The sequence below is a fragment of the Odocoileus virginianus genome, chromosome 4, assembly GCF_023699985.2.
Source record: "Odocoileus virginianus isolate 20LAN1187 ecotype Illinois chromosome 4, Ovbor_1.2, whole genome shotgun sequence".
In the NCBI taxonomy this organism is placed as follows: Eukaryota; Metazoa; Chordata; class Mammalia; order Artiodactyla; family Cervidae; genus Odocoileus; species Odocoileus virginianus.
Window position 1 is genome coordinate 13995365 of NC_069677.1, and position 22196 is coordinate 14017560.

Genomic DNA, 22196 nt, shown 5'->3' on the forward strand with positions numbered 1-22196 from the left:
GGTGAACTCTGCTGATCTGTAAAGGCAGCAGAGAGAGCACATGCTCAGTATTAAGTGGACACCCAGTAAGTACTACAGGAATTCAGGCATTGAGGGCTGTAACTGGGAAGGCTTCTGCAGGAGAGACTCAGGGGGTCCTTGAAGAAAGGTGGAGCCTTGGTGAGGGGCCCTGCGTAGGGAGGACGCAGCAATTAGCATAGTAGGAATCTGCATGATCACCAGTCCCAAGACAAGCACTGCTGAGGGTGTGTGACTAAGGGTGACTGGGGAGGTAGATGATTTATTGACCACATATTACTTTCCAGGAACTATACAGGTACATGGATTCGTTTGTATTTAGTCCCCATGAAGATCATTGAGGAGATGCATGATCCAAGTTGCATCTTAAGAAAAGGCATCTGGTGGATGACTGACTGGATTAGCAAGGCAGTGATCAAAAGTTGGGCAAGGATTTAAGGGGCCAATGCAATAATCCAGGCCTGGGGGTGAGACTGGGTTAAAGTCCTGGATTAGAGTGATGACAGTGGAAATGACAGAAAGGAAAATATACTTAGGAAGAATCAATAGTATCTAGTGACTAGATATTTGAGGAAGAGAATGTGATGGAGAGAATATTCCATTAAGTACAACTATGATTAGCCAAAGGTAGAAAAATAGTTAAAAGGTTAGTATAGCTTTTTTTCCTAGCAAGGAAGCAGTGAGGAATGTCAGATAAACTAAATCTGAACCAAGCACTAAACTTTCAGAGAAAGAAATGAATCTATCATCAAGAGGTATCTTTAGTCTTAAATACCACTAGGGAAGTAGATATTTTTGATTAAATGACTCTCACAAGATTTAGAAAACCTTTTGGTAGAGATTTATAGTGTGGAACATATGGGACCTTCCTCTTGTTTTTAGCCCTCCCATCTGTGAGGTAAATGAACCTAATTTTAGACATTCTAAAGAAAGATTACATCACTTGTTCTAGTCTTTACTTCCACCAGAAAATTCACTGTACCTTGTTTCACATGCTAATTACTTTGTGCACTGACTTCTGTATAGTTAAAAAAAAGATTATTCTACTGTAGTTAAAAACTGTCCAAATGAAATTTGTCATTAAAAGCTGATTAGCAGAAGTAGGGGTGGTTACGTACTCAAGTACTTTGAGTGAAGATCAGGTAGTTCCTAAGCTTTAGTCTAGAACCAATTTAAAGGTATGACCTTTTTTTTTTTCCGAACACACAAGAGAAATCAAGTCATGTTGTGATAATAGAAAAGGCCACAAGATGAGAGTTCCATCTACATGCAAAATGGTTGAGGGTCAAACCAATCAACCAGGGGACCAGCTCTGGTTCAGATTCCTTGAGTACGTGGCACTAAAATTAGATTTCTATTAATCACATAATATTAGTAGTATTTAAGATTCAGAGAGGTTACATCTAAAGAAAATTGGTAGTTAATAATTAAAAAGAAAAAACAAAGCAGCCTGTGGGTGTTCAACAAACTAGATTTTCTTAAAAGGTTAGGTAGGGCTGTCTCTTCACAGCTTGTTCTCTAAATTATAAGGCTATCAATTTCATGTCTGACAAATAGTTGTTCTTATTTGTTGCTCAGATGACTCTCATTTACTACTGTCCTGAACAAACTATAGTTTCCTTAGGAAACTAACAATGAGAATCTGGCACCAGTAACTGGCACATCTAGCTACTGGATCATCTGAGTGTTATTCCTGGGAACCTGAAATTCTACAAATCCTAAACTGCTTATTCTAGCAGTCTGCTACTTTAGGCACAATTTTGTTCTGTAAACAGGCTCTTGGGATCTATTACTCTGCATTTAAAGTTTGTTTTAGGATGATAGGCTACTGTGCAATTGCCAAAATGCATGATGCTCACAGTAGAGATAGAGGTGGGCTGGGGAGGGCCTGCCATGTCTGTCAGATCAGACCCATTTCTGGCTTTGCTCCTTGTTCCTCCTGCAGGCTTATGCTTGTAATGAAGTACAAAAGCATAGCGGGGAAAACTGGAAACAATCCCAAATCTCTTCAGTGACTGGATAAATGAACTGTAGTACATCCACAAATAGACTACTATTCAGTAATAAAAATTAGCAAACTTGATACCTGCTGCAACAGGGATGAACCTTGGATGCATTTTGACTAAGTGAATGAAGCCACACCCCAAATGCTACATGTATGATATGATTCCATTTATACAACATTCTGAGGAAGGTAAAACTAGACAGGTGCTAAGAAAAGATTGGTGATTATCCGAAGCTGGGGTCTGGAGGAAGTATTGACTACATAGGAGCAAGAATGAGGACTTTTGGGGATAATGGAACTGTTCTGTATTTCTGACTGTCACAGTGAATCAACACTCATAGAACTGTACACCATTCTACTGTGCATAACTGAAAGATAAATACAATAAGAAAGTTAGAATAGTGGCTTCTTTTGCAGTAAGAAGTAGTGACTGGGAGTGAGCTGAGGGGGTGGCAGTGCCTGGGATGCTGGTCATGTTCTGTTTTCTGAGCTTCAAGCTGGTTACATGGGAGATGTTGGTTTGTAATAATTCAATGAGGCATATGTTTTTATATATTATACTTCAATAAAAAGTAAACAAGAGATAGTGAGAGAGAATTCCAACCTTTACTGTCCCCTGGTCTTCTCCCCCTAATTCTTCCCGTATCTATTTACTACCACTTTAGGTAACAGAAGCCACTAGAAAAAGCCTAGTATGAAACTCTCCCTGGTAAGGTTTGGTACTTGTTCCTAAAAATCTTGAATAATAACACCAGGTTAGTGCTGTCTGGCAGACCAAAGTTTGTTTTGCCAGTTCTCAGGAAACTGTATTTGGTGGTGGAATGCAGAGCGCGCTGGTAGTAGCAGGAAGTGAATGAGAAACTAGTCAACGAGTAGTAGTGACTGTTTTATTCTTAAATTGAAAGAAAATGTATCTTATCAGGGCAACTTAAGGTTTTCCACACATGCCTCTCAAAAATTAATATTCCAGAGAATTGCTATTAACTGTAGGGTCTAACACTGCAGAGACGTCTGACAATGGGTCATGAAATCTTGATGCCTTCCAGTTTCATGTTTGAGTTACGACAGGTCACAGTCACAGCATCTGACAAAAAGGTGGGAATCCTTAGAAGATGATGAGTAAGCACGATTATGTTGTTGTTCAGTTACTTGGTCAAGTCTCTTCGTGACCCCATGGACTGCAGCATAACATGCTTCCCTGTCCTTCACCATCTCCCAGAGCTTGCTCAAACTCATGTCCATTGAGTTGGTAATGCCATCCAACCATCTCATCCTCTGTCGTCCTCTTCTCCTCCTGCCTTCAATCTTTCCCAGCATCAGGGTCTTTTCTAATGAGTCGGCTCTTCGCATCAAGTTGCCAAAGTACTGGAGATTCAACTTCAGCATCAGTCCTTCCAATGAATATTCAGGATTGATTTCCTTTAGGATTGACTTGTTTTCTCCGACACCAGAGTTCAAAAGTATCAATTTTTTGGTGCTCAGCCTTCTTTATGGTTTGACTCTCACATCCATATGTGACTACGGGAAAAACTATAGCTTTGACTAGACCAACCTTTTTTGGCAAAATAATGTCTGTTTTTTAACATGCCATTTAGGTTGGTCATAGCTTTTCTTCCAAGGTGCAAGCATCTTTAAATTTCATGGCTGCAGTCACCATCTGCAGTGATTCTGCAGCCCAAGAAAATAAAGTCTGTCACAGAGACTGACTACAATGAAAATAATTTTGTAACTAAAAGTCTGTCAGAATTTATAGGGATGGAGAATGGTGGACCATGTTCTTCTTTCTCAATCTTCTGCACCATACACACTCCAGAGCAAGGGAAAGAACAGACTGACAGTCAAGTATCAGATGCTGTTTTTAATGTTTTATACACACTGCTTTACTTAACCCTTATTAACAACTCTGCAAAGAAGTCAGTCAAATCTCACTTAAAATGTAGCAAAATGAAGGCTCAAGTTAATCTTTATACAAAGGGAATTGGAACAAATCCAGGCTTCTAATTTCAAGGAAAAGGGAATTTTAAAGGGCCCCCTGAATTTGTAATCTTAATGATTCTCAAAATATCTCCATTTTACAGATAAGTAAACAGAAAGAGGGATGAGATGACTTGCCCAACTAATGTTACATTACCAGTAAGTGGCAGAGCTGTCGTTCAAGTCAAGCTGATTCCATAGCCCACATTCTTCACATTATAGTCTCCTGCTGCCAAAGACAATGAGAGCTATATTGGGCAACTCTGGAGTGAGATAAAGAGTCTTCAACATTGGACTAAACCATCTAAATTTGGGTCAGAAAAGTGACATTTGTGTTCTGATATCTTTTAAATTCATCCACCTCAATAAAATCTTAAGCTCACTGATGCTCTCTTTTAAATTAGTAATTCAAATTTTGAGGGACTGAAGAGCCCACTGAATTAAGCTCACAGCAAGGGGAAGAAAAGGACCTGAAATGGGAGAAAAACAACGTTTCAGGAGCTACAGGCTCTAATCCTGGCTGTAGCACAACTTTGATTAAGACACAGGGATCTCTGGCTTCTGTTTCACTACCTGCAAATCAAGAGTATTCAAGGCAGAATCTCAGAATATAACTGTTTAGTACTTTGGAAAACAAAATTGCCACACCAGTAAAGTCCCCAAATTGCCGTGTTTGGAGTTTAACACTGTGCAGTGATTCAGAAGGTGTGTGCTGACCAGTGCTTTCTGCCTGAAGCTTGTTCCATCATTTTCTGAAGAGCCCTGCACAGATATGGAATAGCAAAGCAACCAGAGACATGTAGTCTTATTTAACAGGTACTTTTATTTTTGCAAAGTTAAGGGTATTAAGGTGCATACTGGGCTATGCAAGTGGTGCAGTGGTAAAGAATCTGCCTGCCAATGCAGGAGACACATTCCATCCCTGGGTCAGGAAGATCCCCTGGAATAGGAAATGGCAACCTGCTCCAGTATTCTTGCCTGGGAAATCCCATGGACAGAGGAGCCTGGTGGGTTACAGTTGTTGGGGTTGCAAAGAGTCAGATATGACTGAGCAACTGAGAACAGCATAAGGAACATAATATAAATATGGAATATTTCATGAAACACTCAAAATAGTAGTAATCCCTGTGTATTAGAATAGTGGACTTCTCCCCTAATGAATAGTGTTCCATTTTTAATCCTAGAGAGGTTCTTTGCCAATATGACAGCGCTAGGCTTACTTGTTTGCCAGAAATAGTCCTTTCAGCTGTGATGGGAATGACTTATTCTATGTGTCTGTCCTTACTTACTGTGTGACTCTGGGCAAGGACCTTCATCTAAGTCTATCTTTATCTTTAAAGAGACAATAACATAACATAACTTAAGTTATAGTGCCTTACACAGTAGGGGCTGAAAAATGAGGCAGCCTAGTATATCAGAAAAAAAACCTGCAGCAGAGAAACTTTGATACAGATACCCAGCACTAACATTTACTAGCTAAGTAAGCTTGGCAAAGTGATTCTGCTTAAGCTTTAGAGTGGGGCCAGTAACTTGTATCTTCTTTTAAAAAATTAAATGATACTGGGGAGGAGCCAAGATGGTGGAGGAATACCACTTTCTCCCCTACAAATTCATCGAAAGAACATTTGAACGCTGAGCAAATTTCACAAAATAAAAAATTAAATGATACTATACTAAAGTGGCTGTTGCACAGTAGTACTAAGCAATTAGTACTTTGGTGCACAAAAGTTAGTATCCTCTTACCAAAAAAAAAAAAAATCACTTAACAAGGACATTCAGAAAGCAATATATTTTAACACATAAATGGCATCATTTTATAACCTCCTGATATTTTACATTTGACCAGTAAATGCTGCAAAATGGCTTAGGCTGGGTCCTGCTATAACATGATTTCTGGGGCTCTGGAGATCATATGACAATAGTCTTCTGATATATTTATGTTTGGTAACAACTTACTATATCCAGCATGTAACACCTGTGGTATATATTTCAATGTGTTAACATATTCAACTCCAAAATCTATAGAAGAAATTTAGGGTTGCCTAACAATTCTCGAATTCTGTTTACAAATTATGTGATGCCCCAAATTGTCCCCAAAAATGATAGCTTGTAAAATAATTTTTTCTTTCGGAATACAAGACACATTTAACATACAGATTTTACGATAAAGTTTATTAGCTGTTCTCCTCTTTCTCATAAATGGAATGGATAACGTCGATAATTCTTTACAAACCAGTTATGTATTTAAGAAACTGTAATGAGGAGGTTGTCAAAAACACATATTCAATAAACAACTCCAAAAAAAGCCATGGGAAGCCAAACAGTATTATAAAAGACCAGAGAAAGTGATTTCTGAAATTGTTATTTACTTTTCACTATAATTTCTTAATTGCTCACCATGAAGACCTGTGCAACTCTACAGCAGAGCAGCTACAAGAGATGAAAGGTGTACAGTCTGAGAGGAAAACACACATACACATGAGGCTTTTGCCTTTAATAAAGGAGAACTGGAAAGAGGTGGAGACCAAATCCAAACCCAATGACAAGAACAACAGTAACAACAAAAAACCGCCCCCCTGAAAAAACACCCCCCACAAAAAACCAACCAGGAACCATCTGAAAACTTCTATAGAAAAGAGGAGAACATGCCCATGTTTTTACTTATAACCTAATTTCCCTAAAGGTTTCTTTGCACACCACCATACTCTCATTTTCACTTCACAAGATTAAGGAAGATAAAGTCTAATCAATTAATATTTAATTTAAAAATCAAACAAAAAGAGTAGGTGGCAAAAGAAAAAAATATATTTTAAATATACATATATATGTTTGTGTGTGTGTGCAACTATGTAAAGAAAATAATTCCCATAGTTACAGAGTTTAAAGAAAGTTTTATATATATTTATATATATATATTTTATTATAACAAAATAGTCAGTTATTGTGGGTAAAATATTCATTAAAATCTGACCCTTAAGAATGTATTTAAAGTTTTAGACTATGTATTGGACTTCTTTTCCACTGCCATAATGAATACTACATTACCACTGTAATGTCTGTTTTGTATTTATGTCCATGAAATCTTCTCAACCTTATGTGTAAAAGGTGAGCTCCCCAAGCACCTAAACATGGCCTCAATTCAGAAAATGTAATGATCATTATGTATGAACAACTTTTGTAAGACACTATAAATAGTGTTGCACAAGTAGATTAAAAACATTTAAAGACTGTTATTCCTAGCAAAACTACTGGGAGAAAAAAAAACAAACTTCAAATAATAAAAGACTTTTAAGAAGAATGCTTATGAAAAATGAATATCCCTTGTGAAATTATTAGTTAACTCAGATACTCATTTTGAAATTAAGAAACATATATTTTTGTTATTTGTCTGTATGAAATATTTGCTTTGATAACAGAGTCAATTTGAGAAAAGGACTTGAGAGTTAACATATTGGCCAAACCATGCTATTAAAGTTAAGCGTGCATTGTTGCTCAAAATTCACTAAATCATTAAAACCACTTTTCTTTCATTTATATCGAAATTTGGAAAGACTGTACATAAAGCTTTTCTGAAAATCTCTTAAGGTTACTTTCCCTTAAACATTAAGGAATTTTACCACAATTACCCCATCTCTTGAAATCCTATTAATAGCTGGTCAGGCCATTCCACCTTCAGCTGTGAAAAATGGCCACAAACCAATAGTGACATGAAATAATACAGATGGTACAACTTGAGGGAGACACTAAGACATCAAAAATAAGTGCAACTGCAGACCATGATGAGTGGGATATGATTCAACAAGAAAGAAGAAATGAAGACAGACTCGAGAAAGAAAGGGCAAAGAAGTGTTGAAGAAAATGAGACTGTGGAAAAGAGAAACAGAGAAACATCAGTCCTCATAACTTTTCTTTTGCTGGAACCCAAATGTAAGGACCAGACTGTTCTTCTATGATCTGCTTCACTTGGTTGTAAATGTCTTCCAGCGTATCTCCCTGTACAATAGCTGTAATGATAGAATCAGAAACCTCCATTAATTGCTTATCTTCACCATTACAATTATTTGTAAAATAACTAGAAACACTTATTCAGGGAGAAATACTGTTTATGTACTGTTTAACTAGTAAAAAGCTCATTTTATTAACTTTCCTATTTGTAAAAAAGAAAACATTTTATTTCAAAAGTTTATCAAAAAGCAAGATTTGGTGATTTTTACTTTGTGCATTTGGGAAACAGACACTGAAGTAATTACAGGCAAAAGAACAGCTATCTGCAACTTACTCTTAAATGTTTCATAAAAAAGTATAAATGTGGTAAAATGTTAAGTGCTGGTGGAATATGAGTATATGTAAGTGTTGGTACTATTCTTGTGATTTTTCTGTTAAGTCTGAAATTATTTAAAAATCCTTAACAAAAAAACACTTGGGTTACAATTCCATGATACTTAATGGTACTTATTAATAATATGAACACCAAATATAAGCTAATCAGTATTTCAAGCAAGTAATTAACAACAAAAACCTATCCAAAGATAGCTAAGGAATAACTGGAATAAAATTTGGGAACTGAATTTGGGAAGTGCTCTCTACTCTTCTCTTTCTAAACAAATATCTTAAAAATGGATCAAAATTTATAAATGATAAGAGAAAAATCAGTATCATAAGAAGAAATCAACTCTGAATGTTTCCTTCTGGTCCTGTACATGCTGTCCTTATCAACAACCTAAGATACACTAAATTTCAAGATTCTTCATCACCACCACCTAGATTAGATGAATTATTCTGAAAATGATAGCACTTATTATTACTACTGGTAATTGTGGACATAGTTCAAAATTCATTTCAATGAGTCAGTTCTTATGGCCCCAAAGCAAAATTCTAACATACAAGCATCTACACATGATGCCAACCTGTGAAATGTTCAGTAAATTCTTGTTCCAGTTTCATGGCTCTCTCAAACGTCTTTCTGGCTTGCTCTTCTGTCAGACGCTTATTCATTTCCCTAGGCAAATAAATTTAGAAATTAATAATTACTACATTATAATACTTTTGAAAAAGGGTGACAAAGGAGAGAAGACACATATAAAATCATGAAAAGGTGAGGTCTGCTGAGAAGTGTAATGTAATTGCAAACTATATTCAGTCACTGACCATGTAGCTTTGTATCTGGAATGACAGAAGGGTTTCAAACCTTTCTTGCATTAGCTCAGGACAGCCAAAAAACCCCAAACATTAACTTGTCAGTTTTGACTTTCATGAAAATCTCATATTAAAATATGACTTACAGATCTACTTACCAACTTATAAGGTAGTAAAGGGAATACATGAACACATTAAATAATACCATGAGAAGGCAATCAGCAAAACAGTCTGGGTGAAACTGCAGAGTAAGTGAGTTGGTTTCTTCAACAAAGAAACAGAAAAAAGGCAAAGATGGGAGGGAGAATCTGTAGATCAAAAGACTTAACAAACTGTCATGAATAGACTGTCTGGAAATTGATTCAAACAAACTGAAAAAACATAAACTTAAGAAACAAGAAAATATGAACTATCTGATGCTATCAAGGAATTACTGTTTCAGTGTGACATCACAGTGATGTTTTTAACAAGGAATTTTATCTTTCAAATACATATAAAGATGTACAGATGAAATCCTATGTCTGGGATTTGTTTCAAGATAATCTGGAGTGGAGGGTTAAGGAGGTGTTGGGATAGATAAATAAGATTAGTTGTAGTTAATAATTATATTACAGATGGATGATGGATATATGAAAGTTTGTTCCCAACTTAAGAGAGAAAGCTTTCAATGTTTCACCTTCAAATATGACATTTGTTTTGATATTCTGTCGATGACTTTCATCAGAAAAAGGAAAATTCCCTTTTATTCAGTTTACAAAATGTTTTTGTGATGAATAAATGTTAATTTTACCAAATGCTTTTTTTTACATTAAAATGATCTTTTTTACTAAAAAAAATTTATTTTTTGGGGGGGTTGTGCTGTGCAGCTTGTGGGATCTTAATTCCCCAACCAGGGACTGAAACCGAACCTGGGTCACCACAGGAAATCACCAAGTCTTAATCACTAGACTGCCAGGGGAATTCCTGTAAAATTGTTAATGTGGTACACTACACTGACTTTTTAAAAAACTGAAGTACTGCTGATTTAAAATGCTCTTAGTTTTAGGTGTAGAGCAAAGTGACTCTGTTTTATCTATATATCCATATGTGTACATATATTCTTTTCATATATATTATATATACTTTTCCAGATTCTTTTCCATTTTATGTTATTCAGTTCAGTTCAGTCACTCAGTCGTGTCCGACTCTTTGCGACCCCTTGAATCACAGCACGCCAAGCCTCCCTGTCCATCACCAACTCCCGGAGTTTACTGAAACTCAAGTTCATTGAGTTGGTGATGCCATCCAGCCATCTCATCCTCTGTCGTACCCTTCACCTCCTGCCCTCAATCTGTCCCAGCATCAGGGTCTTTTCCAATGAGTCAACTCTTCGAATGAGGGGGCCAAAGTATTGGAGTTTCAGTTTCAGCATCAGTCCTTCCAGTGAACACCCAGCACTGGTCTCCTTTAGATGGACTGGTTGGATTTATGTTATTACAAGATACTAAATATAGTTCTCTGTGCTGTACAGTAGGTCCCTGGTATTTATCTATTTTATATAGAATAGCATGAGTCAATTAATCCCTCAATTCTTAATTTATTTTCCCATCTCCCCTTTGGTAATAATCATGTTTGCTTTCTATAATACATTGATTTTTAAAAATTACTTTAAAAATTGTGATAAAGGGGCTTCTCTGGTGGTTCAGATGGTAAAGAATCCACCTGCAATGCAGGAGACCCAGGTGGATCTCTGGGTCCAATATCACATGGTAATCTGATTTTTAGTATGTTGAGAAAGTCCCATACTATTTTCTACAGCAGCTGCACCATTTTATATTCCCACCTACACAAGAGTTCCAGTTTTTCCACATCCTTGGCAGCATTTATTTTCTGCTTTTTGACAGTAGCCATCCTAACAGGTGTGAGGTGGTATGTCACTGTAGTTTTGATTTACATTTCCCTAGTGATTTGTGATGCCAGGCATCTTTTAATGTGCTTACTGGCCATTTGTTTATTTTTCCTCTTTGGAGAAATATCTATTCAAGTCCTATCCCCATTTTTGAATCAAGTTTTACATTGTTGTTGAGTTTTCTATATATTCTGGATTTTAATCTGTTATCAGATCTATGATTTACAAATATTTTCTCCCATTCTATGGGTTACCTTTTTATTCTGTGGGTAGTGTCTTTTGATATAGAAAGCTTTAAGCAGTCACAAAGTCTAACCTCCCTGTTTTCTTTTCTTACCTGTGTCTTTGGTGTTATATCTAAGAAATCACTGCCAAATCCAATGTTGTGAAGCTTTTGTCCTATGTTTCCTTCTAAGAGTTTTACTGTCTTATGTTTAGGGCCTTGATCCATTTTTAGCTGACTTTTGTATGTAGTGTTAGGTAAGGGTCCACCTTCATTCTTTTGCATATGGATACACAGCTTTCCTGGCATCATCTGTTGAACAGACTATCCTTTCCATTTTTTTTTTAAAGATTTTTGTTTGACATGGACCATTTTTTAAGTATTTATTGAATTTGTTACAATACTGCTTCTGTTTTATGTTTTGGTTTTTTAGCTACAAGGCATGTGGGATCTTGGTTCTCCAACTAGGGATTGAACCTGAACCTCCTGCACTGGCAGACGCTGAACCCTGAACAAGGCTGGGGTTAGGGATGCCAACCCTCCACACAGTTGAAAATCTGTGTATAATTTAACAGTCAGCCCTCCATATACTTGGTTCCTCTGTATCCATAGCTCCACATCCACAGATTCGGTCAACTGTAGACTGAGTAGTACTGCAGTATTTACTACTGAAAAAAGATCCATGTTTAAGCAGACCCATTGGAAGGACTGATCGATATTTGGCCACCTGATGCAAAGAGCTGACTCATTAGAAAAGACCCTGATGCTGGGAAAGATTGAAGGCAAGAGGAGAAGGGGACAGCAGAGGAAGAGATGATTGGATGGCATCACCGACTGGATGGACATGAGTTTGAGCTGGTGAAGGACAGGAAGGCTGGCATGCTGTAGTCCATGGGGTGGCAATGAGTCGGACAGGACTGAAAACTGAACTGATGCAGTTTAAACCTGCGATGTTCAAGGGTGGACTGTAGTCACATCAGAGAAATTCTGCAAGTCCAACTGTTGTCTAGATGGGGAGATGGATTCCGGGTGCTTCCTACTCCAGCTTCTCTCTAGCTCTATCATGGATTAATCTCAAATGTGAATCTAGCCTTGCACTGCTTAAATAAACCCAACTTGGCTGTTATATTTTATCTTATAAAAACTGCTGGATTCAATTTGCTCATATTTTAGTAAGGATTTCTGCATCTATATTCATGGTAAGATTGGTCTGTCAGTTTCATTGCTTGTGAAATCTCTGACAGATTTTAGTATTAAATTAGTGCCTATAAAATTAGTTGAAGAATCTTTGTGAGACTAGTATTGCTTCCTAGTTTTCGGCAGAATTCAGTAAGTTCTCTTGGCTCAGTGTTTTATTTGTAGGAAGGCTTTCCATAATAGAGTTAAGTTCTTTAGTAATACAGGCCTAGATTTTCTTTTTTCCTTTGCTATTTCTTCAGATCTTTTAAAGTATAATTCTCAAACACAGAAGACAAATACCATAAATGTATATCCTGATGAGTATTCAGCAACTTATGCTTTCCTGTATATCCAGTACCTGGACTGAGATAGAGAACATTACCTCGGCACCTAGGAATCTGAGTATCTTCACACCAGTCATCAATCAACCCTCAAAGAATAACCTCTATTTAATTTTTATAATGATTAAATTTGGGACCATGGAATATACATATACCTTTAGGTCTGGATTTTTGTTTCACTCAAACTGTATTTATGAGATTCTTCTATACTTTTGTCTGTGGTTGGAGAAGTGTGGTTTTACGGTCACACACTTGTGTGTGTGGTTGTGTGTTCATTCCCATTAATGTAGAATATTTCATTGTGTGAATATGTTATAATTCACATATCTATGATGGGCATTTGGTTAATTTCAAGTTTCTGGTTATTTAGTATAGTATTTCTGTCTAATCTAGTACTTGTCTTTGTAAACACAGGTAAACATTTCTGTTGGGTGTGTATCTAGAAATGAGACTTCCGGGTCCTAAGTAATGTATATGGTCAGCTTTAGGAGATACTGTAAACAGTTTACCACTGTGGATATACCAATTTACACTCGTACTGTGCTACTCAAGGTGCAAAGCAAAGGTATAAATGTATCTTACTAATGGAGTAAACCTTTAACTTTTATGAATGTCCCTCTTTATTTCTAGTAATACTTCTTACTTGAAGTATACTTTGAAAGTAGCATAAACAAGCTGAGTTTTCCATGGTATATCCTTTTTTCCCCTTTTCTTTCAGTCTTTTCACAGACTAATAATTAAGTCTGCCATATGACTGATGGGTTTTCCCAAATACACTTTCCCAAAATATGACACTTTGGTATAATGAACATTTTAAGTTGAAGGACTGTGTAAAATGACAGGTGCAGGAGGGACTCTCTGACTTTTCTCTGAAGCAGATCAAGACGACCCTCATGTGAGAGGTGACCTTCCTATATCTAAAGAAAAGCAGCATCCTTATCCCTGAAGACAGAGGGGAGCTGAGAGGAATTTGAATGAACAAGCCTTACTAAGTTTCCACCAGGTTACTACTCTTAAGTCATATCCTTTTGTCCTATCACATTTCCCTATCATTCTCCACTCTTCATCTAACCTAGTATAAAAATGTCAGGTTTAACCATTTCTTTGGGTTTTCATTTCCTTATGAAGTGTCCTATGTGACTGTAAAATGTATATTTGCATGCTTTTCTCCTGTTAATTTGTCTTCTGTTACAGAGGCCCAGCTGAGAACCTAGAAGAGTAAAAGGTAAAGATATTTTTCCTTTTCTACAAAAGTAACATATAGTTACTTATTTTTCATTCTTCTATTCTGACAATTTTTGTCTTTTAATTGGACCATTTAGGCAAGCATTTAATTAATTAAACATTTGGGTTAATTTATACTATCTTACTATCTGTATCCTTTTGCCCCACCTATATCATGTTTCTATTTGCTCATTCCTCTCTTTTAGTATTTATTTTAATTATATTTTTTGTCCTCTATTAGATAAACAGTTATATATTATTTGATTCTCTTAATCAGAGCTGCACCACCTAATTAAGTAGGTACTAGATCCATGTGATGATTTAAACTAAAAAATTCCAATGTTACTTAATGCGTAGTACATTAATGTTGATTATGATAGTATCAAGAGTGCTTATTTAATCCTCACAACAACCCTCTAAGGTGGATATACTATTATTATCTGCATTTTACAGACAAAGGAATTGAGATGCAAGAAGGGTAAGTAAATTATCCAATCTAATAAGTAACAGAGACTGGATTTGTACTTAGAGGCTGTGCCTTAGGAATTTACACTTACATGATATTTTCCATGGATTTGGGTTTAATAAAAATGGAGATCGGGTAAAGTTGTGCAATCTGTAATCTCTTTATGGCATTTCCAGACACATCAAGGATACAGTGTTTGCCCTAAAATAGAGGGGACAGAGAAGAAAAATAAGTGAATGAAGTATTTTCAATTATATCACAAGTATATTTCCGAGAAGTACAAAATCTTAATTATGATATGTTTGGATTCTGTTCACTTTGAGCAAGTCTGTCATTTCTATTATGAAGACAATGTATAATGACTATAGATTAATTTTCCATTCTCAAATATTATATTTAAAAAGGAATAAAAATGCAATTTCCACAGACTAGTAATCTCTCAAAATGGCAACCAATATGGGGTTCCTGTCTCTTATTTTGCTGAGAAAGGGTACTAAAATATATCCTAAGGTTACCATCTTGCCACAATCATCATTTTATAAAAGAATATATGTCCTATAGATATCAATTAGGTCTAGCTGGTCCATTGTGTTATTTAAAGTTTGTGTTTCCTTGTTAATTTTCTGTTTAGTTCATCTATCCATAGTTGTGAGTGGAAGGTTCATAGCATTACAGGCTTACCTCAAGAAACAAGAAAAAAGTCAAACAAATAACCTAACTCTACACCTAAAGCAACTAGAGAAGGAAGAAATGAAGAACCCCAGGGTTAATAGAAGGAAAGGAATCTTAAAAATTAGGGCAGACATCAGCAGACGAATGGATGAGGAAGCTGTGGTACATATACACCATGGAATACTACTCAGCCATTAAAAAGAATTCATTTGAATCAGTTCTAATGAGATGGATGAAACTGGAGCCCATTATACAGAGCGAAGTAAGCCAGAAAGATAAAGACCATTACAATATACTAACACATATATATGGACTTTAGAAAGATGGTAACGATAACCCTATATGCAAAACAGAAAAAGAGACTCAGATGTATGGAACAGACTTGTGGACTCTGGGAGAAGGAGAGGGTGGGATGTTTCAGGAGAACAGCATTGAAACATGTATATTATCTAGGGTGAAACGGATAACCAGCTCAGGTTGGGTACATGAGACAAGTGCTCGGGCCTGGTGCACTGGGAAGACCCAGAGGGATCGGGTGGAGAAGGAGGTGGGAGGGGGGACTGGGATGGGGAATACATGTAAATCCAGGGCTAATTCATATCAATGTATAACAAAAACTACTGTAATGATGTAAAGTAATTAGCCTCCAACTAATAAAAATTAAAAAAAAAAAAAAAAAAATTAGGGCAGAAATAAATGCAAAAGAAACTAAAGAGACCATAGCAAAAATCAACAAAGCTAAAAGCTGGTTTTTTGGAAAAAAAAAAAAAAAAAGAATATACGATCAAACAAGATGGTAAAAGCCTAAGATAAATGAGACTCTTTAAAACTGCATATATAAACAGAAAAAGAGACACAGATGTACAGAACAGACTTTGGGACTCAGTGGGAGAAGGCGAGGGTGGGATGTTCTGAGAGAATAGCATTGAAACAAGTATACTATCAAGGGTGAAACAGACCACCAGCCCAGGCTGCATGCATGAGACAAGTGCTCAGGGCTGGTGCACTGGGAAGACCCAGAGGGATGGGATGGGGAGGGAGGCGGGAGGGGGAATTGGGATGGGAAACACATGTACATCCATGGCTGATTTATGTCAATGTATGGCAAAAACCACTACAATATTGTAAAGTAACTAGCCTCCAACTAATAAAAATAAATGAAAAAAAAAAAAAAACTGCATATATATTACCACTATCCTACCCTATTCTTCATCTTACTGGGGAGCAGTGAAAACTTTATTACAAACTAGAACATTTGAAAACCCCAGTTCTGAATTTAAGAAACTATCTTGACTTACTTAAATTCACTGCCAAAGGCCATTAAGGTTTTTAGTAAAGAGGAGCATTTCCATGTTAAATAGGGTAGTACTTCTAATTTATCAAACAGATTTTATTATAACATTTCCCTGGTGGCTCAGGTAGCAATGCGGGAGACCTGAGTTCGATCCCTGGATTGGGAAGATCCCCAGAAGATGAAATGGCAACCCATTCCAGTATTTTTGCCTGGAGAATCCCTGTGGACAGAGGAGCCTAGTGGGCTATAGTCCATTGGGTCACAAAGAGTTGAACATGACTGAAGTGACTTAGCACTAAAATAAGGTACTCCCCCATAATGCATCTTGTAATCTAAGGGCTTGAATCCAGTTCAATGAATGGTAATTTCAATTTAGTAGGAATATTTACAATAAAAAAAAATTAATATTGTATAAATACTTCAAACACACAGAAAAATAAATAACAGACATACATGTACCCACCACCCACTTTTATTAAATATTACTGTTTTACCTGATTGCTTAGAAATTAAAAAAGTTTACACTGAAACTTTAATATATCTTATTTGCTTTATTTTATCCATCTCTATATATGTACACAAATTGTAGACATAATAACTTCTTTACTCCTTACTTCCTGAACTGAATGACATCTCTTACATAACCACAATACAATTTCAGTTGGTCATCTAGTATCATTTACTGCAAAAGGAAAAAAAAATTCTTGCTCTAGGGCCAGTCTAGGACCACACATTGCATTTAGTTGTAATGTGTCTTTAGTCTCTGTCAAGCTGGTACAATTCTTTAGTCTCTTTCATGATCTTGATATTTCTGATAGTAGTGAATATTTTTTTCAGAGAATATGACTCAACCTGGGTTTGCCTAATGTTTCTCATCAGATGGCAGGTAAACATTTTTGGCAGCAATAGCACAGAAATGATGTTGCATCTTTCTCAGTCCATCATATCAGGAAGCATATGATGTCTACTAGTGATTTTAATATTTTTTTTTTAGTGATGTTAATTAAAAAAATTTTTTAAATTTATTTCTGGTCATGCGGGTCTCTGTTGCTGTGTGCAGGGTTTTTTTCTCTAGTTGTAGCGAATGGGGCTACTCTTTGTAATGGTGCTTGGGCTTCTTACTGCAGTGGCTCTTCTTGTAGAGCACAGGGTCTAGAGTGTGGGTTCAGTAGTTGTGGCATGCAGGCTTCGTTTGTTCCATGGCCTGTGGGATCTTCCCAATCCAAGGATCGAATACATGTCTCTTGCATTGGTAGACGGATTCCTAACCACAAGACCACCAGGGAAATCCTGATGTTAATTCTGATAATTTTTTTAAAGGTTTTGTCTGCCATATTTCACCACTGTAAGCCTAATATTTCCCTTTCATAACTGCCAAGTATTTTGGGGAAGGATATGTTGAAACTATGTAAATATTCTGTTTCTCATCAGACAGTAATTAACTCACTCAGTAATTTTAGCACACACTGGTGACTCCTGCCTTAAACAATCATTATGGCAGTTGTCAAGAGCCCTAACTCCATTACTCTTTCTAACTTTATTAGTAGACATTATTAATGTAAGGTGAAGCTTCCCTTCCATCCACTTATTTATTCATGTATTTACTTATACCATTGTGAACTCTTAGATTCTTATTCTCTGTGTTACAATAAGCTATTATCATTTTAATATTCTAATTTTTCCAAACTTGGCCACTGGGGGACTTTACAGGTTGACTTCAGTGTCTTTATGGAATACTTGTATCATTCTTTAAGCACTTCCTTAGTTTTCTGGCATAGCAAAATGTTCTAGGCTCATCTTGTACTTTCCCAATGGAATCAGCCATAATTCTAATGAGTTCTGGATCTTTTTAATGGAGGATAGTATTTAGAAAACAAGATCTAAGCAGTAGGTATTACTCAGAATCATCATTTTTAGGCCTTCTTTGTGGACAGAGCAAGAAAATATATACACACATTTGTATTTTCTATATCTACTATATTAAGATGTACGGATTTACATTCATATCTCTAATTCCAATCCAATTATCACAGTTTATTCTATCCTTACCTTATTTCTAAAATCCCTGCATTGACAGTGAGAAATCTAGCTCCCATGAACTGTAAATATATTATTTGCTCAACTCTAAAACATATATTAGTTTCAGACCTACTATCCCATACCACTCTGAAAAACAAACCTACTAATTAGAGTTCAGTATCTGTTCACAGGTTTTCTGTCTTTAGCCTACCTTCAAGGATTAGTGGGATCAAGACGTTTCCCCTTACCTTCCCCTCTTCAATGAAGTTATTTAAAAATTAATTTTAAAATAACTATTTGAAATACAGTTAGATTTAGTTTGTTCATATATCATTTTGCTTTCTCTTATCTTCTGTTTTTATTTTTTGAATGTACAAAATGTTAACATAGTGCTGAAGTCAAAATTATACAAAAAGGTATACTTGGAGAATTGCTACACCTCCACCCATTCTTCCTCAATCCCTATCTCTCATCCTTTCCAATCCTCCCTCTGTAGGTAACTCATCTCAGGCTTGATTTATCATTAAAAATTTTTTTTTAAAATCTTACTTCTGTGTGAATTATTTATATCTTTTGTCTATTTTCTGTTACATTTTGGTCTCTAGTCCCTCAATTTTTAAGTGTGTTTAATATTTTGGGAATATCACCCCTTGGATTGTAGACTTTTTATCAGTTGTTTTGTGACATTGGCAATGGTGTTTTATATTAGTTTTTGGAAAAATTTCTTTGCAAACCAAAGTCTTTTTATTTTCATATGGTCAGAATTTATCAGTCTTTTATTGCATCTGAATTTTGATTTATGGCTAAAAAATCTTTCCTATGCCCAGGTTATATTTTCTTCTTTCTAGTACTGTTGCTTTGTCTCTAAGTTGTGTCTGACTGTCTTGCGATCCCATGGACTGCAGTCTGCCAGGCTCCTCTGTCCATGGGATTTCCCAGGCAAGAACAATGGAGTGGCTTGCCATTTTCTTCTCTAGGGGATTTTCCCAACCCAGGGATTGAACCCATGTCTCCTACATGGCAGGTGGGTTGTTTACCATTGAGCAACCAGGGAAGCCTGTCAACTTTACTAGAGCCAATTTTTGCATATGGTGTGAAGTATGGTTCTAATTTATCTTTTCTTCAGTTGCTCTAACTATTTATTAAAAAGTCCATTATTAAAACCACCAGTGACTTGAGATTGCACCTTTATCATATACTGTATTTTCATACATATTTGGGTCTTTCCTAGATTTTCTTTCCTTTGGATTTACTCATCTCTTTGTCCTATTCATGGGTCATGTTGCTGCTCCTAAGTCACTTCAGTCGTGAGCACACTGTTTTAGTTAAGAAGACTTTATAGTAACCTTTAATATCTGATAGGGCTAGAATCTCCTGTAGCTTTTCTTTTTGTGTTGTCCTGGCTTCTCATATGAACTTTAATTCAATTTCTTTAACTTCATAAAAAGGCTGGCAGTCAGTTTTATCGGGATTGTGTTCATATATAAATTAGCTTAGAACTGGCAGCTTTATAATGTTGAATTGTCATAGCTAAGAACAAGGGGTGTCTTTCCATTTGTTCAAGTCTAATACTCTTCTAGGAGTGTTTTACAGATTTCCTCATATAAGTCAGAATATTTCTCATTAAGTTCACTAAGTCTTTTACATTCTATTTCCTACATGGTTTTCTCTATCATCTTCTGATTACTATTAATGTAAAACATATTAATCTCTGCAAATTAATTTTATAAGCTACCTTACTCTTGCTTTTTTATGTCTTTGATTTTATATCTTTGAATTCATATTTTATCAAATGAATTTTGTAATAGATTTTTTATGGTGTATTCTTGCCTGGAGAATCCCATGGACAGAGGAGCCTGGTGGGCTGCTGTCCATGGGGTTGCACAGAGTCGGACATGACTGAAGCAACCTAGCATGCATGCATTGGAGAAGGAAATGGTAACCCACTCTAGTGTTTTTGCCTGGAGAATCCCAGGGACGGAGGAGCCTGGCGGGCTGCCATCTATAGGGTCGCACAGAGTCGGACATGACTGAAGCGACTTAGCAGCAGGAGCAGGAATACTATAATATCTGAAAACAGAGACAGTTTTCTTTCCAATTATTATGCCTCTGATTGATCTGTACTGTGTAATAGAACTGACAATACCTTGAATAGTAGTGGAGATGGACGTCCTTGCCTTCCTCCTCATCATAATGGTACTGTCTCATTGTTTTTCCCATTACGGATTTAAAATGAAGATTATCAATCCATCTATCTCAATCTTTTTCTTTTTTCTCTTTAAAAAATAATAATCTCTATGTTTTTGAGATTTCTTCCTCCAGGCAGAGGTACTGAATTTTACCAAATGTTTTTCAGGCATCTATGAATATATTTTTTTCTCTTTAGATCTGTTAATGTGATAGATTACATTAATGGATTACCTAACAGTGAGCTGACTTTAAATAGCTTTAATTCCACTTGGTCAGGGTATATTATTTTTGCAATGTGGTACTGGATTCTATTTATTAAAATATTTAATACTTCTGTATTAACATTTATCAGTAACACTGGTCTGTAATTTTCACTGTCTTCATCAAGTATCAGTATTAGATTTGTTTTATAAAAAGAATGCTCTTGAATGGTATTTACAGAGCTTTAGGATGATCTAACCTTTTAAGATTTGTTAAAATTCCCCCATGAAGTTGTCTGGACCTGATGCTTTTTGTGGGATAGTTCCTTGATAACTTGGCTCTATTTCTTCTAAAGACTTTTTCTTCTGTAACTCTTTTCATCCCTAATAGGTCAATTTTGGTTAACTGTATTTTTCCAGGAAATTATCCATCTCAACCAAGTTTTGAATTTTATTTATATCAAGATATTCAGTGTATGATTTCATACTATTTCAGGTGGCTCAGTGGTAAAGAATCCACCTGCCAATGCAGGAGATGCAAGAGACATGGATTTGATCCCTGGGTTGGGGACATCTCCTGAAGTAGGAAATGGCAACCGGCTCCAGTATTGCTTAGAAAATTCCACAGATAGAGGAACCTGGTGGGCTATAGTCCATGGGTTCGCAAATAGTTGGATGTGACTGAGCATGCACACACGCAAGCTATGGAACAGGAAAACAACCAGAGACAATGTAGTCACATTTAAGAGGTACTTTTATTTTAGCCAAATTAAGGGTATTAAGGAGCATACTGGGCTACCTGGCTGGTGCAGTAGTAAATAATCTGCCTGTCAATACAGGAGATGCAAAATATGTGGGTTTGATCCCTGGGTTGGGAAGATCCCCCTGGAGTAGGAAAGGGCAACCCACAATATTGCATAAGTACAATATTATAGAAATTTCTGGTATAAAACACAGTGATTCATACATTTTAAAGGTTATATTCTATTTATAGTTATTATATTCCTTGTGCCGTACTGTATCTCCTCATAGTTTATTTTATACCTATGCCTGTTTTTAAGTTAATGAAAACATAAAATACATTTATAAAAACACAAAATATGTATCAATAAACTATGTAGGCTGTTTTATGTTAATTAAAGTTTATATAAATAGTGTCTTCCTGTATATATCTTTTACAACTTCATTGACTTACAATTTTGAGATTTATTAATATGGCTATACACAGTTAGTGGATATTCTAGTTTATTCACTTTAGCTGCTGTATCCTACTGCATGAATAAAGAATTATTCATTCTCCTTTGCTGAGTCTAATTTTTCACTACTGTAAAGTTCTACTATGCATATCATTACACATACTTAAGATA

At 36.0% G+C, this 22196-nt stretch overlaps 1 protein-coding gene across 22 annotated transcripts in view; it reads right to left on the reverse strand.

Annotated features, from left to right (window-relative positions):
• Nucleotides 1–6154: 6154 nt before the first annotated feature.
• The window catches only part of DLG1 (discs large MAGUK scaffold protein 1), a 267402-nt gene continuing 251360 nt past the window's right edge, over nucleotides 6155–22196 (reverse strand). For all 22 annotated transcript variants that reach the window (XM_020887873.2, XM_020887881.2, XM_020887878.2 and 19 more), the window contains 3 exons: nucleotides 14546–14655; nucleotides 8905–8996; nucleotides 6155–8001 (listed from right to left, as the gene is read on the reverse strand). In XM_020887873.2, the coding sequence (XP_020743532.1) occupies nucleotides 7895–8001; nucleotides 8905–8996; nucleotides 14546–14655 (309 nt within the window). In that variant the 3' untranslated portion in view covers nucleotides 6155–7894. The remainder of the gene's footprint in view (nucleotides 8002–8904; nucleotides 8997–14545; nucleotides 14656–22196) is intronic.